This window comes from Babylonia areolata, chromosome 4 (genome assembly GCF_041734735.1).
Source record: "Babylonia areolata isolate BAREFJ2019XMU chromosome 4, ASM4173473v1, whole genome shotgun sequence".
NCBI classification, from domain to species: domain Eukaryota; kingdom Metazoa; phylum Mollusca; class Gastropoda; order Neogastropoda; family Buccinidae; genus Babylonia; species Babylonia areolata.
In genome coordinates this window covers 20,456,236-20,469,204 of record NC_134879.1, presented here as the reverse complement: position 1 = coordinate 20,469,204, position 12,969 = coordinate 20,456,236, and the positions used below count along the sequence as shown (strand labels likewise).

The 12,969-nt window shown below is 41.9% G+C and overlaps 1 protein-coding gene and 1 non-coding gene across 4 annotated transcripts in view; both read right to left on the bottom strand.

Moving 5' to 3' along the window:
* The window catches only part of LOC143280938 (uncharacterized), a 110,224-nt gene extending 105,142 nt beyond the window's left edge, over positions 1-5,082 (bottom strand). For 2 of the 3 annotated variants that reach the window (XM_076585740.1, XM_076585742.1), the window contains exons 1-2: positions 4,900-5,082; positions 267-486 (exon numbers count right to left, since the gene is read on the bottom strand). In XM_076585740.1, coding sequence (XP_076441855.1) covers positions 267-464 — 198 coding nt within the window. In that variant the 5' untranslated portion in view covers positions 465-486; positions 4,900-5,082. The remainder of the gene's footprint in view (positions 1-266; positions 487-4,899) is intronic. The other variant, XM_076585741.1, reaches the window with a different exon arrangement.
* Positions 5,083-9,720: 4,638 nt separating this feature from the next.
* Positions 9,721-9,793, bottom strand: Trnak-cuu (transfer RNA lysine (anticodon CUU)). Its single transcript has one exon. It is a non-coding gene; the product is annotated as a tRNA-Lys (tRNA).
* Positions 9,794-12,969: the final 3,176 nt, after the last annotated feature.

Here is a 12,969-nt window from a genome sequence, read left to right as displayed (position 1 = left end):
ATGGGTGCTAATCTTTTGGATGAGACAAGCATGCTCTCTGCTATTTGACGTTTTCGTGGATGTTTCAAAAGCTTGAAAAGTTTTCCCTGTGAGGAATAAATAAAAGTGATATACTGTATTGTACTTTACTGCATTGCAATGCACTTTACCGTTTCGTACTGTATTGTATCACACTGCATGATATTGCATTGCATTCCATTGCACTGCATTGTTAGTTGTATCATATACATGATATAGCACTGCATGTGTTCTGAAACTGTTTATACCTTGGTATCAGCAGCAGGTCCCCCAACACCCAGTTCAGTGTAGAGCCGCTGCCTGTGGTCCTGTAACTGCAGGCGTCGACAGAGGCCCTCCAACTCCAGCCGGGACAGGAAGCCCTTGTTACCTGAGTCGCAAGACCTGAAGATCTCCCTGAGCTGTGCCTGATATACCACCACAGCTGAGTCACCCGCTTCACTCATGGTCTGGTGGACATCCGCACACCTGTCGTGACATGGTTTAATTTTAATCATCATCACCACAGCTCAGTCGCACCCCAGTCGGTGATCACACACTATCATTGCTGTCACAGCTCAGTTTCGCACCTGTTGGTTATCACACTCTCTAGTCTTGTCTAAATCATTGCTGCTGCGGACTGCTGCTGAGTGCTTGTCATCTGCATCTGTGGTCACACTATTTAATTTACACTCACACAGAGCACAGAAATATGACAGTTAACACAGTGACACTTGCATGAAATATATACACACACACATACACACACACACACACAAACATACAGACAGGTCTATCTGCTTCTGCTGGTCACAGTACACCGGTTTTATACTCATAAAAGATGTGCTTTCTGTCATACTTTCTCTCTCTCCCTCTTTTTTCTTCTTTAAAAAAATTTTTTTTATTATTATTTTTTTTTAGTTGTCAAAGCAGATGAAGAGACTACAAATAAATCAACCTAACTTAACCTAACTTTATTCTCTCTCTCTCTTGCACTCACTCATACAAGTCACACTCACTGTCACACACACACACACACACACACACATGCACACACACACATACACACAGATAACACAGACAGAAGGTCAAGAACAAGCAAACATTACAGATTCACCAACTCAAAGTTCTAAATAATTACTGACAAATTTAATAATAATAATAATATAATAATAATAATAATGGATACTTGTAATTATATAGCACACTATCCAGAAATCTGCTCTAGGTGCTTTACAAAAACGCTTTTGTTAACATAAAACATTACATCTATGTTACATACACACACCAAAATGTGACTACACACACACACACACACACACCCACACACACAAACACACTGCATACATACATTTTAACATGCATGTGTATCTAACAGCTACCCTAACACATACGCACACATCGGCAGGCACAAACTTACATAAACACATGCACACAGAATACACATTCATATACATGCATGTGGTTATGTACACATACATATGTATACACACATAGTCAAGCACAGCTAACACAAAGGAAGTGGACCTGCCACAATTGAACTTATTGCTGAGGGAAAAGGTGAGTTTTGAGACGAGATTTAAAAGATGTGAGGGAATCAGAATGACAGAGGTTATCAGGGAGCTTGTTCCACGCCTTTGTTGATTGAAAAGAAAACGATCTGTGTCCATAGGTCTTACTTCTGACGTGAGGTATCCTGAGAAGTCGAGTATCAGAGGAAGAACGGAGCTGGCGAGACGGGGTATAGATATGGAGGAGTTCAGAAAGATACTTGGGGCCAGATCTGTTGATTGCAGAAAAGGTCAGAGTGGATAGCTTATAGTCTATTCGATCAGAAACAGGCAACCAGTGGAGAGACTGAAGGAGAGGAGAAACATGGTCTAATTTAGAAACTCTGCAAATGAGTCTGGCAGCGTTATGCTGAATTCGTTGAAGTCTGTCTAACAGATATTTGGGAAGGCTGGCCAAAAGAGAGTTGCAGTAATCCAATCTTGAGAGAACCAGAGAGCATACAAGTGTCTTGGTTGTATCGGTTGAGAGATAGTGACGGATAGAGCTGATTCTATGCAGTTCCAAATAGGCAACTTAAAAAATATTCGAAATTTGTCCAAAAACAGTGGCACCTCCTTGAGTGACTGAACTGAAGTAACAGAATGATTCTGAGATTGCTTAGGTAATCCAAAAGATAGCCAACCATGATTTTATTTTCAATGTTCAATATATTAACTTTTTCTCTTTCTACACAGCCAACTTCTGAAAATATTGCATAACAACAACTGACTTTACAAATGTCAAAGTCATACAATACCTTTCTTGTCTTTCTTTCCTTGATATATTTTATTGAATAATGCAACAACATTCTATCAACATTTTTTATGTCTAATTTTTGTCAACAAAGTTCAATCTTCTTTTTTGTGTTCATAGGTTTACATGAGGCAACAAGTCATTTCAATGCAGTAATCAGCTCTGTACAGTGGTATGTAAACTAAACTGTAATGGTTGACAGACTGGTTTACAACCCGCTCAGTGTAATGGGTATGTGACCGTGTGTTCTGTTGACACTGGCTCTTACAATGACTATTCATGGTTTCCCATGCATGACTGGGTTACTTATGACTGGGAAGCCTTGCTTGATCAACCGTGTCCTCACATACTGGATTAGTTTACTGTGATTACAACCTCAGCTAACAAGGAAAAATGTGCAGTTTGCATAGGTAGAGTGAAGAAAATCTGAGTAAAGAGCCTTTCCCAAGTACACAGCACAATGCTGAAATGGGGCCTTGAACTCTGATCATTGGTGAACACTGGATCAGGAGTCCAATGCCCAAATGAATCTAACATGGCGCCCCTATCTCTCTCTCTCTCTCTCTATATATATATATATATCTGTCTATAGCTCTATCTATCTTTCTTTCTATCTATCCATCTGATAAACATATGTTTTTACACAGAGCTTCTGATAACACATTGAATATATTTATATACAATTATTTATCCCTAATGCTTTACAATGGAAAACTAAAGACACACTGAAATTAACTTTTTAAGTAGGTCCATGGGATGTTCTAAAAATGTCCAGAATGAACACATAGAAGTAAAAAGAGTGAAAATTCTGTTTGGGACCTTCAGTCTGGTGTTAGGATCATCAGCAATGATGAAAAGTTGTTTCCATTCGCTACTTCTAGACAATTATGTCTTGTATATTAGACTTGCCTGCCTTTATATGTGTGTAGCAATGCAAGTTTGGTTTGAATGTGCGGCACTGGAATAACTCTATCCAGATAGTGTGGGACCCAGTCAAAAGCAAACAGAATTACAGTGGGTATTTATTGACCCTATCTTTTTTTCTGATAAAATGACATTAAATCCTTGTGTAAGAGAAATCACATAAAATCTGCATGAGCACAAAGTAGAAAGGCAGCAATTTCTAGATAAATTAGAAAATATGAATTTGATAAATGCATACTCAAATAAGAAAAAAAAGAAAGAAAAATGGAAAAAAACAAACAAACAACAACAACCAACAACAACAACAAAAAACCAACAAAACAACAACAACAACAGCAAAAAAACAAACTAACCAACAAACAACAATAACAACAACAACAAAAAACCCACCCACCTCACTTTCCTCATTAAGGACACCATATCCCTGTTCTCATTTCATCAGAAAAAAGATATGGCGCAATAAATACCCACTAACTATTTCATCCATTGGGTGTTCAATTCCTCTTGCATGAAACTTCAAGTGATAAACAATGGAAAGGTGTAAACATTCATTGTGTATTATCTACTTTGCTTGCCACAATTTTCAGTGGATCATAAAACTTTCATGTTGAATAGTAAACATCTAAAGTGTTTTTAAAAGATCCATAATACATTGTAAGCACTCTTCCTTTCTTCCCTGTTGTGTTTAATTTTTCCCTCTGCATTGGAATGGCTAAAGATAAATATAAGGACTGTCAGAGTTAAAACTGTTTTGCACTCAGGGTTGTGCGTATCTTACAAGAAAGTGCTGGACAGCAGGTACACACACACACACACACACACATTTTGATCTGTTAGTCGAATATTCCTATTATTAATTGTGAAATGTTTTGTATATATGCTTGTGTTGGCAAGGATTTTACACTATATGAGGGAACATGTACATGTGGGTGGGATGGGCATGGTGTAATTGTGTCCGAGAATTTGTGTTCAGTGGTGTGTTCAGTGGTGTGTGTGTGTGTGTGTGTGTGTGTGTGTGTGTGTGTGTGTGAAATGGAAATGCAAGTGTGTATTTCTTTATCACAATATTCTTGTGTATATATATATATATATATATATATATATATATATATATATGCATTTTGTTGTTATTGTTGCTCTCCATCTGCTTGTTTCTTCTCTCTCCCTCTTATATATTTTCCGTTTTTAAAATTTTTTTTTGTTATTTGCTGTTGTTTTTGTTGTTGCTTTTTTCTCCTTTTTTCATTGATGGCTTGATGTAAAAAAAACTTAAAAAGCAATTGTTGCTTATTCAATTTACCACCATGAAATAAAATCTTGACTTGACACACACACACACACGAGCGCGCGCGCGCAGAGAGAGATACACACACAGAGGAAGCTGCCTTGCTAAGACTGTTTCAGTTACTGAAGATTCAATCACTGCAAGACTGTTTACAATAACAACAAACGCATTCCTTAGAGAGAAGCAACGTCCTTCTTCAAAATCTAAGGGAATATCTGGAAGAAAATGCGATATACAAAGCTCACGCTGATCAATCGATATACTGAGTGACTCGAAGGAGCTGATTATTAAAGCTACATGGAACTAATAATTATTGATTAAGTGGATGATGACTGCGTGACTGAGACAGTAACTGAGCGTGTGGTGAAAAGTCTCAAGAACGGACTTACCGTCTGGTCTGCTTGCCTGCACCCCGTCACAAAAACCCACCTCTTTCCTTAGAATCCGGCATGTTTGTGTGAAAGTGCACAATAATGCACGAACACTATTCAATGGAGGTTTTCATGCATGTCCAAACATATGTCCAGCAGCTAGCATTAGCCGATTATTACCACCGTTCACGGTAACATGTATTTTTCGGCACCGGAAGTTTCTTCAGCGGCGGAAGTAGTACATATGTCGTCTGCTGACTTTGAGAGAGGTCAGTCAAAAGCGAAAGTAAACTGACGTGGTCTTACACCCACACGAAAATGTTTATGAAAGAACAAACCACGAGTTGTATTGAAATACATAAAATGCACGCATACTTTTCCTTGATAATGTCAGATGTCTAATCTCCACCCACCCCCCTTTTATCCACTGCAATACCGGCAAAGTGTGTGTGTGTGTGTGTGTGTGTGTGTGAACGTGTGTATATGTCCGCTATTATATCAACTGACTCTTCACACCACCATGTCCAGTTCCCAGTCATCACGCCCTGCCACGTTTTCATTCCCGGGACTTTCTGTTGACAGACATGTTGATGGTCTTGATTTGTGGGGGGAAATAGAGAACGACGTGCTGAGTAAGCTTGATAGTAGAAAAGGAGGGAAAGAAAAAGGGCCAGAAAAATAATGACGTCAGCGACTATGACGAAATTGCTTCACGTGGCACAAAATGTTTGATTCCAGTTTTTTCCTCTACCATTCAGAAAATTTTGCCTTGAAGGACAGTTTATCTTCTGTTGTTACTCAGTTGATGAAAGAACATGCATTGTCAGTTAAGCGTCTGAGTGCAACAGCAAAATCTGTTTCTGCAATACAAACTTGACCAGCAAGACCAACTCGGCAGACGCGAAACTGTCAAGATCATAGGCCTCGGTCAAACATCAGACAGAAACATTGAAGAGAAAGTGATCAATGTCTTTCAAGCAACAGGGTGCACCATCAGACCTATGTTTTAACCCGGTGTTCGGTTGTGTGTGTGTGTGTGTGTGTGTGTGTGTGTGTGTGTGTGTGTGTCCGTGGTAAACTTTAACATTGACATTTTCTCTGCAAATACTTTATCAGTTGACACCAAATTAGGCATAAAAATAGGAAAAATTCAGTTCTTTCCAGCCATCTTGTTTAAAACAATATTGCACCTCTGGGATGGGCACAAAAAAAGAAAAAAAGAAGCCTAATTATATGCAAACTGCATTTACTGTTATATTTATATTTTTTGTATTCTCTAAACTTGGCACTTTGATATGATATTCTGACACAACAACAAGAGCAGTCATTATTATCAATTTTTGTTCAAACAGGAACTTCTTTTGCTGAGCATGGAAGTTTTATTTATTTTGCAAACGTTTTGGTGCAGATAGTAAAGAAGGGAAATTACTCTGTAATTAATTCTAGGGGACTTAATTTGCCACAAGTGAGTCTTGAAGGCCTTGCCTCTCTTGTTTTTATTAGCAATTTAATATCTTTTCTATTTTTGATATTTATTGACTTATTTAATTTAATTTAATTTAATTTTATTATTTTATTATTATTATTATTATTTATTTTATTTTGTTTTGTTTTGTTTTTGGCTCACACTGCCACATCTGTTTGATGATATAAAATATGTTCATCAAAATAAGTATAATGTACTGTGATGCCCTTTTAGCTGGACATTTAATGCATGCACTAAAATACTTGATGATTTCATGTGGTGATGCCAGCCAGATCTGTGATCTGCTGGACATTGAAGAAGAACGTGACAGTGAACATGTGTTGAAAGTAAAATCTCAGAGACTCACAGACTGAAAATTGTATGTGTAAATGATTTGATATATGTAATTTGATTAGAAGGCATGGAAAATACGCAGATATTGTGCATATATGAACTTATATGACTGTACCATTGTTAATAATGAGATACATTCTCCAAATCTGAACAAAAAAGTCAACGATTATACTGTTAATCACTTTGTTGCTGAAAGAACAATTTTTTACATGATGACTCGTGTGACCTCATTTAAGTAAATGACGTATTACATAGTTATGACGTACGACTTGTAATTAAAAAAAAAAGACTATTAAAAAGCTTAGACTTAATTCCATTAAAGGAAGATTCCGCGGAAGAGATCGTTGCAATACAACGTCAGCGAAAAAAAAGGCCAACGATTGTTTAATTTTTCTGGTTGGAAGAGGCTTTCTGTGTAATTTATTTCATGCAGTCAAGGCAATTTGGTTAGACTTAAGTAATGTTGCAAAGATGAGCAACGTAGCCTGATCTATCCTGAGGTTTAATACCAGAAAAATACAACCATCATTTATGTTGTATTTCATGTAGTTTGTATTCTGTTTCTGATAGTTATGTTATTTTAACTGTTTATGTTTAATTTTGGTGTAAAATATTATCATATAATATCCTCCATGCCCCAAAAGGGGTCAAAGGATTAAATATTCTTGATTCTTGTGTGTGTGTGTGTGTGTGTGTGTGTGTGTGTACATGCGTGCGTGCGTGTGTGTGTGTACGTGCGTGTGTGTGTGTGTGTGTGTGTGTGCGTGCGCGTGTGTGTGTGTGACGATGAGTGATTACTTTTACTTACTTTTGTCATTCGTCCCCAAAAGAGCAGAGGCCATTAAGTTCTGTTCTCCATGGGACATGACTCAGGGCTGTCCTTTCTTCATCTGTCCAGGTGGTCCCTTGTCTCTTCAGCTCCGCCTCACTGTCTGGCCTCCAGCTGTTTCGGGGCTGTCCCCTCTTTCTGTTGCCCTGTGGGGTCCAGGTCAGTGTGGTGGGTGATGCTGGTCTTTCTGTTGTCCTGTGGGGTCCAGGTCAGTGTAGCTCGTGATGCTGGTCTTTCTGTTGTCCTGTGGGGTCCAGGTCAGTGTGGTGGGTGATGCTGGTCTTTCTGTTGTCCTGTGTGGTCCAGGTCAATTGCTCAGTTTGTTTGCATGATATGTGATTACCACCACCCTTTTGATACATTGATCGGTGTCAGCCTCGTACAATGTGAAAAATTAACGCTTCCAGATGGCAGGTTGAGTATCTTACACAAGGACACGACATGGCTCTGAACGATGGCTCAGAAGTCCAACACCCAACCGACTCTGCAACCCCCCACCCCCTCCGTCCCCCATCGGCCCCCTCACCCCCGGCCCCCGCAAATACCCCACTCCCCGCCCCCATTACTTCCTCCTCCCGCCATCAGCTTGCACACAGATAAACAGACGAAGAAAGCCAGAAACCTGTATACACTTTCTAAATAGCTCAGGGGTCAGACCTGCTGTTGTTTTCTTTTGAACAACTCTCTTCTCGTTGGTAACCGAATTCCCCGTTAAGGCCAACGACGAATGTCCCTGAGGTGATTACCAATTACGGAGTGTGAAGACATTGCTTTGAATAATTGAGGAGAGCGACAGAGGACCTCTGGCTTTACTCGGCTCCCAGCTATACTTCAGCAGATGGGGACCCGTGACTTTGCCGACTGAGTGATGATGTGATCAATGGTAATGACTTGAGGCCGCGGCCACCTGTAGGGTCTGTGCGGAGAGTATGTCGCGCGTGTGTGTATGTGTGTGTGCTGTTGTGTGGTCTGTTTTGTGTTATGTGATGTGTATTGTATTGTATTGTATTGTATTGTATTGCATTGCATTGCACTGAGTTGCATCGCATTGAATTTTATTGTATCATTGTATAGCATTTCATAAACTCACTATCACTTGGAGAGAAACAAAACGAAGCGAAACGAAACGAATCTTATTTCAAGTGTGTAGTGGAATGTGAATTACTGCAGTGAATTGATGAATTGTGAGGAAGATCAAATATATACTATGCTTTGCTGTCCTGCTCTTTAACTCACTCAGTACGGCCAGTCCTCTCTTCTCCTCTACACAGACCCCTCGGATGTCCAGTGGGTGTTTGAATGACCCAACCTTTAGCTTCCGTCGTCAGAATTGTGGTATTCTTTGTCAACATTCACGTCTTCAGTATAAGAACCTTCCGCTTGCAATATTTTGATGATGGTAATTGGGGTGAAACGCTGTTAACGTCGTCTTTTTCGCCGTTCGTATGGAGAGAGTTAAGACATGAGGATGAAATATACCCAGCCCACATACACATAATTCAGGTCGCTTGAGAGACAGAGAGGGAAGAGGTGGGGGTGGGGGGGGGGGGGGGGGGGGGGAGACAGAGGGAGAAATACCCACCCCCAGATAAGGAATCAGAATACTTCTACTGCTGCTGCTACATCACTACTACTATACTAAGCTTACCACTACTACTACTACTGCTACTTCTAATGGTTACAACAATGCTAATACCAACAGCAGAAGGCAACTCATAAAGTTCTCAGTGTCGTTCACTCAGCGGATGGGATATTTCATGAACAGAAGCCCACTCGGATTCTGAGAGTCAACTCAAAATATTACATTTTTTAATCACCAGTCATTCTTATTGCCAAGCCGACCGCAATGGGACCACGTCAGCGCTGATCGGTTACCCATCAGTTCTTAAAACCGACATAATTTTTAAAAGTCAATCAAACGTAAAAGAACCCACGGCAACAAAAGGTGGCGCTCTCAGAGAGCAGCCCAGATTTCACACGGAGAAATCTTATGTGATAAAACGAGAAATACAAAATACAAAAACTACGTGAAGAAGATAATTTTTCTCGCTGTCCTCGCTCAGTCCACTTCAGATCTGAACCAAGTTGCAGATACTGAAAACAGTTTCAGTTTCAGTTTCAGTAGCTCAAGGAGGCGTCACTGCGTTCGGACAAAACCATATACGCTACACTACATCTGCCAAAAAAGAAACGCCCAATGTGGGGCTCGAACCCACGACCCTGGGATTAAGAGTCCCATGCTCTACCGACTGAGCTAACCGTGCAGATGAAAACAACGTACAGGGACCCATTCTGCCACGTCCGCTCCATCCCATGAAAAGTTTAAACCCTGTTAAAAATGTTCACTGCCTTAAGGAACTGAAACAGATTATCAGGGGGACATCCCGCAACATTCTGAGAGATGAAAAGACAACGACAACGACAACGACGGTTAAGTTTTTTGTCAACGACGCTTGAGGGCACAGGGGGAATAACCGTACGGATTTTGTGTTGAAAAGTTTTCCCTCATAAAGCATATTGTTTCCCTTAGAACGTGAATGGCCCAGGAGAACCCCCCCCTCCCCCAACCCCACCACCTCCTCTGCTTTTCCTCGTTGTTGCCCCACTCTCTGTCATCTTCCACTGCTGCCTCTGTTAGGTGATGATGATGATGATGATGATGATGATGATGATACTGCTTCTTCTTCTTAGCATTAGTATCAGTATTCGTATCATTAGTTTTTGTTGCTGTTGTTGCGGTCGTCGTCGTTATAATCGTCTTGATGTCATCATCATCATCATCATCATCAGCAGCAGCAGCAGCAGCAACAGCGTCACCATCACCATCGTCGACTTTTCTTTCTTTCTGGAGTCTAATGAAAGCCAGCAGTTCTGACTCACTTTTCAGAAGGTAGAAAAGGTACAGCAAAGCTCATTTACTTTTTATGTGATTAAAATATACGTACCTGTCTTTTCGTTCACTTATTGATTTACACCCTTTCTCTCTCTTCCTTTTTCTCTTCCTCTCTCTTTTTCCCCCTGTCTCTTCCTCTCTCTCTCTCTCATTTTCCCCTCTCCCTCCCTCTCTGTTGAGTGCCCTATTTTGATATATCTCGTTAATATTTCTCTATAAATCAATTTTCATGTGCCCGTAAACAATCACGCCCCCCTCTTTTTTCTTCATTATTATTATTTTTTTAATTACTATATAAATACCCGATGGCTGGGTGGAAAAAAGATATCAATCTGCTAGTTTCAATGCATTAATAAAGAAATAGTGTATCGTTCCGTTCCTCAGTGTGTGTGTGTGTGTGTGTGTGTGTGTGTGTGTGTGTGTGTGTGTGTGTGTGTGTGTGTGTGTGTGTGTGTGTGTGTGTGTGTGTGTGTGTGTGTGTGTGTGTGTGTGTGTGTGTGTGTCTTTCTGTGTGTGTCTATCTGTCTCCGTGTGTTGGATGTCGGTCTCTGTGTGTTGGCTGTCTGTCTCTGTGTGTCTGTCTTTGTGTGATGGCTGTCTGTGTGTGTGTGTGTGTGTGTGTGTGTGTGTGTGTGTGTGTGTGTGTGTGTGTGTGTGTGTGTGCGTGTGTCTGTCTCTGTGTGTGTGTGTCTGTCTCTGTGTGATGGCTGTCTGTCTCTGTGTGATGGCTGTCTGTCTGTGTGTGTGTGTGTGTGTCTCTGTGTGATGGCTGTGTGTGTGTGTGTGTGTGTGTGTGTGTGTGTGTGTGTGTGTGTGTGTGTCTGTGTAATGGCTGTCTGTCCCTCTCTGTGTGTCTGTCTCTGTGTGATGGCTGTCTGTCTCTCTGTGTGTCTGTCTCTGTGTGATGGCTGTCTGTCTTTCTGTGTGTCTGTCTCTGTGTGATGGCTGTCTGTCTCTGTGTGTGTGTGTCTCTGTGTGATGGCTGTCTGTGTGTGTGTGTGTGTGTGTGTGTGTGTGTGTGTGTCTGTGTGATGGCTGTCTGTGTGTGTGTGTGTGTGTGTGTGTGTGCCTGTCTCTGTGTGATGGCTGTCTGTCTGTCTCTGTGTGTCTGTCTCTGTGTGTTGGCTGTCTGTCTCTGTGTGTTGTCTGTCTCTGTGTGTGTTGTCTGTCTCCATGTGATGGCTGTCTGTCTGTGAGTGTTGTCTGTCTGTCTCTGTGTGTGTCTGTCTGTCTCCATGCGTTGGCTGTCTGTGTGTCTGTCTCCATGTGTTGGCTGTCTCTGTGTGATGGCTGTCTGTCTCTGTGTGTTGGCTGTCTGTCTCTGTGTGTTGGCTGTCTGTCTGTCTCTGTGTGATGGCTGTCTGTCTGTCTCTGTGTGATGGCTGTCTGTCTGTCTGTCTCCATGTGTTGGCTGTCTCTGTGTGATGGCTGTCTGTCTCTGTGTGTTGGCTGTCTGTCTCTGTGTGTTGGCTGTCTGTCTGTCTCTGTGTGATGGCTGTCTGTCTCTGTGTGATGGCTGTCTGTCTCTGTGTGTTGGCTGTCTGTCTCTGTGTGTTGGCTGTCTGTCTTTGTGTGTTGGCTGTCTGTCTCTGTGTGATGGCTGTCTGTCTGTCTGTCTGTGTGTGATGGCTGTCTGTGTGATGGCTGTCTGTCTCTGTGTGTTGTCTGTCTGTCTCTGAGTGATGGCTGTCTGTCTCTGTGTGATGGCTGGCTGTCTCCATGCGTTGGCTGCCTGTGTGTCTGTCTCCATGTGTTGGCTGTCTCTGTGTGATGGCTGTCTGTCTGTCTCTGTGTGATGGCTGTCTGTCTGTCTCTGTGTGATGGCTGTCTGTCTGTCTCTGTGTGATGGCTGTCTGTCTCTGTGTGTTGGCTGTCTGTCTCTGTGTGATGGCTGTCTGTCTCTGTGTGATGGCTGTCTGTCTCTGTGTGTTGGCTGTCTGTCTCTGTGTGATGGCTGTCTCTGTGTGATGGCTGTCTGTCTCTGTGTGTTGGCTGTCTGTCTCTGTGTGATGGCTGCCTGTCTGTCTCTGTGTGATGGCTGTCTGTCTGTCTCTGTGTGATGGCTGTCTGTGTGATGGCTGTCTGTCTCTGTGTGTTGGCTGTCTGTCTCTGTGTGTTGGCTGTCTGTCTCTGTGTGATGGCTGTCTGTCTCTGTGTGTTGGCTGTCTGTCTCTGTGTGATGGCTGTCTGTCTGTCTCTGTGTGATGGCTGTCTGTGTGTTGGCTGTCTGTCTCTGTGTGTTGGCTGTCTGTCTCTGTGTGATGGCTGTCTGTCTCTGTGTGTTGGCTGTCTGTCTTTGTGTGTTGGCTGTCTGTCTCTGTGTGATGGCTGGCTGTCTGTCTCTGTGTGTCTGTCTCTGTGTGTTGGCTGTCTCCATGTGATGGCTGTCTGTGTGTTGTCTGTCTGTCTCTGTGTGTTGTCTGTCTCTGTGTGTGTTGTCTGTCTCCATGTGATGGCTGTCTGTGTGTTGTCTGTCTGTCTCTGTGTGTGTCTGTCTGTCTCTGTGTGTTGGCTGTCTCTGTGTGTCTGTCTGTCTCCATGTGTTGG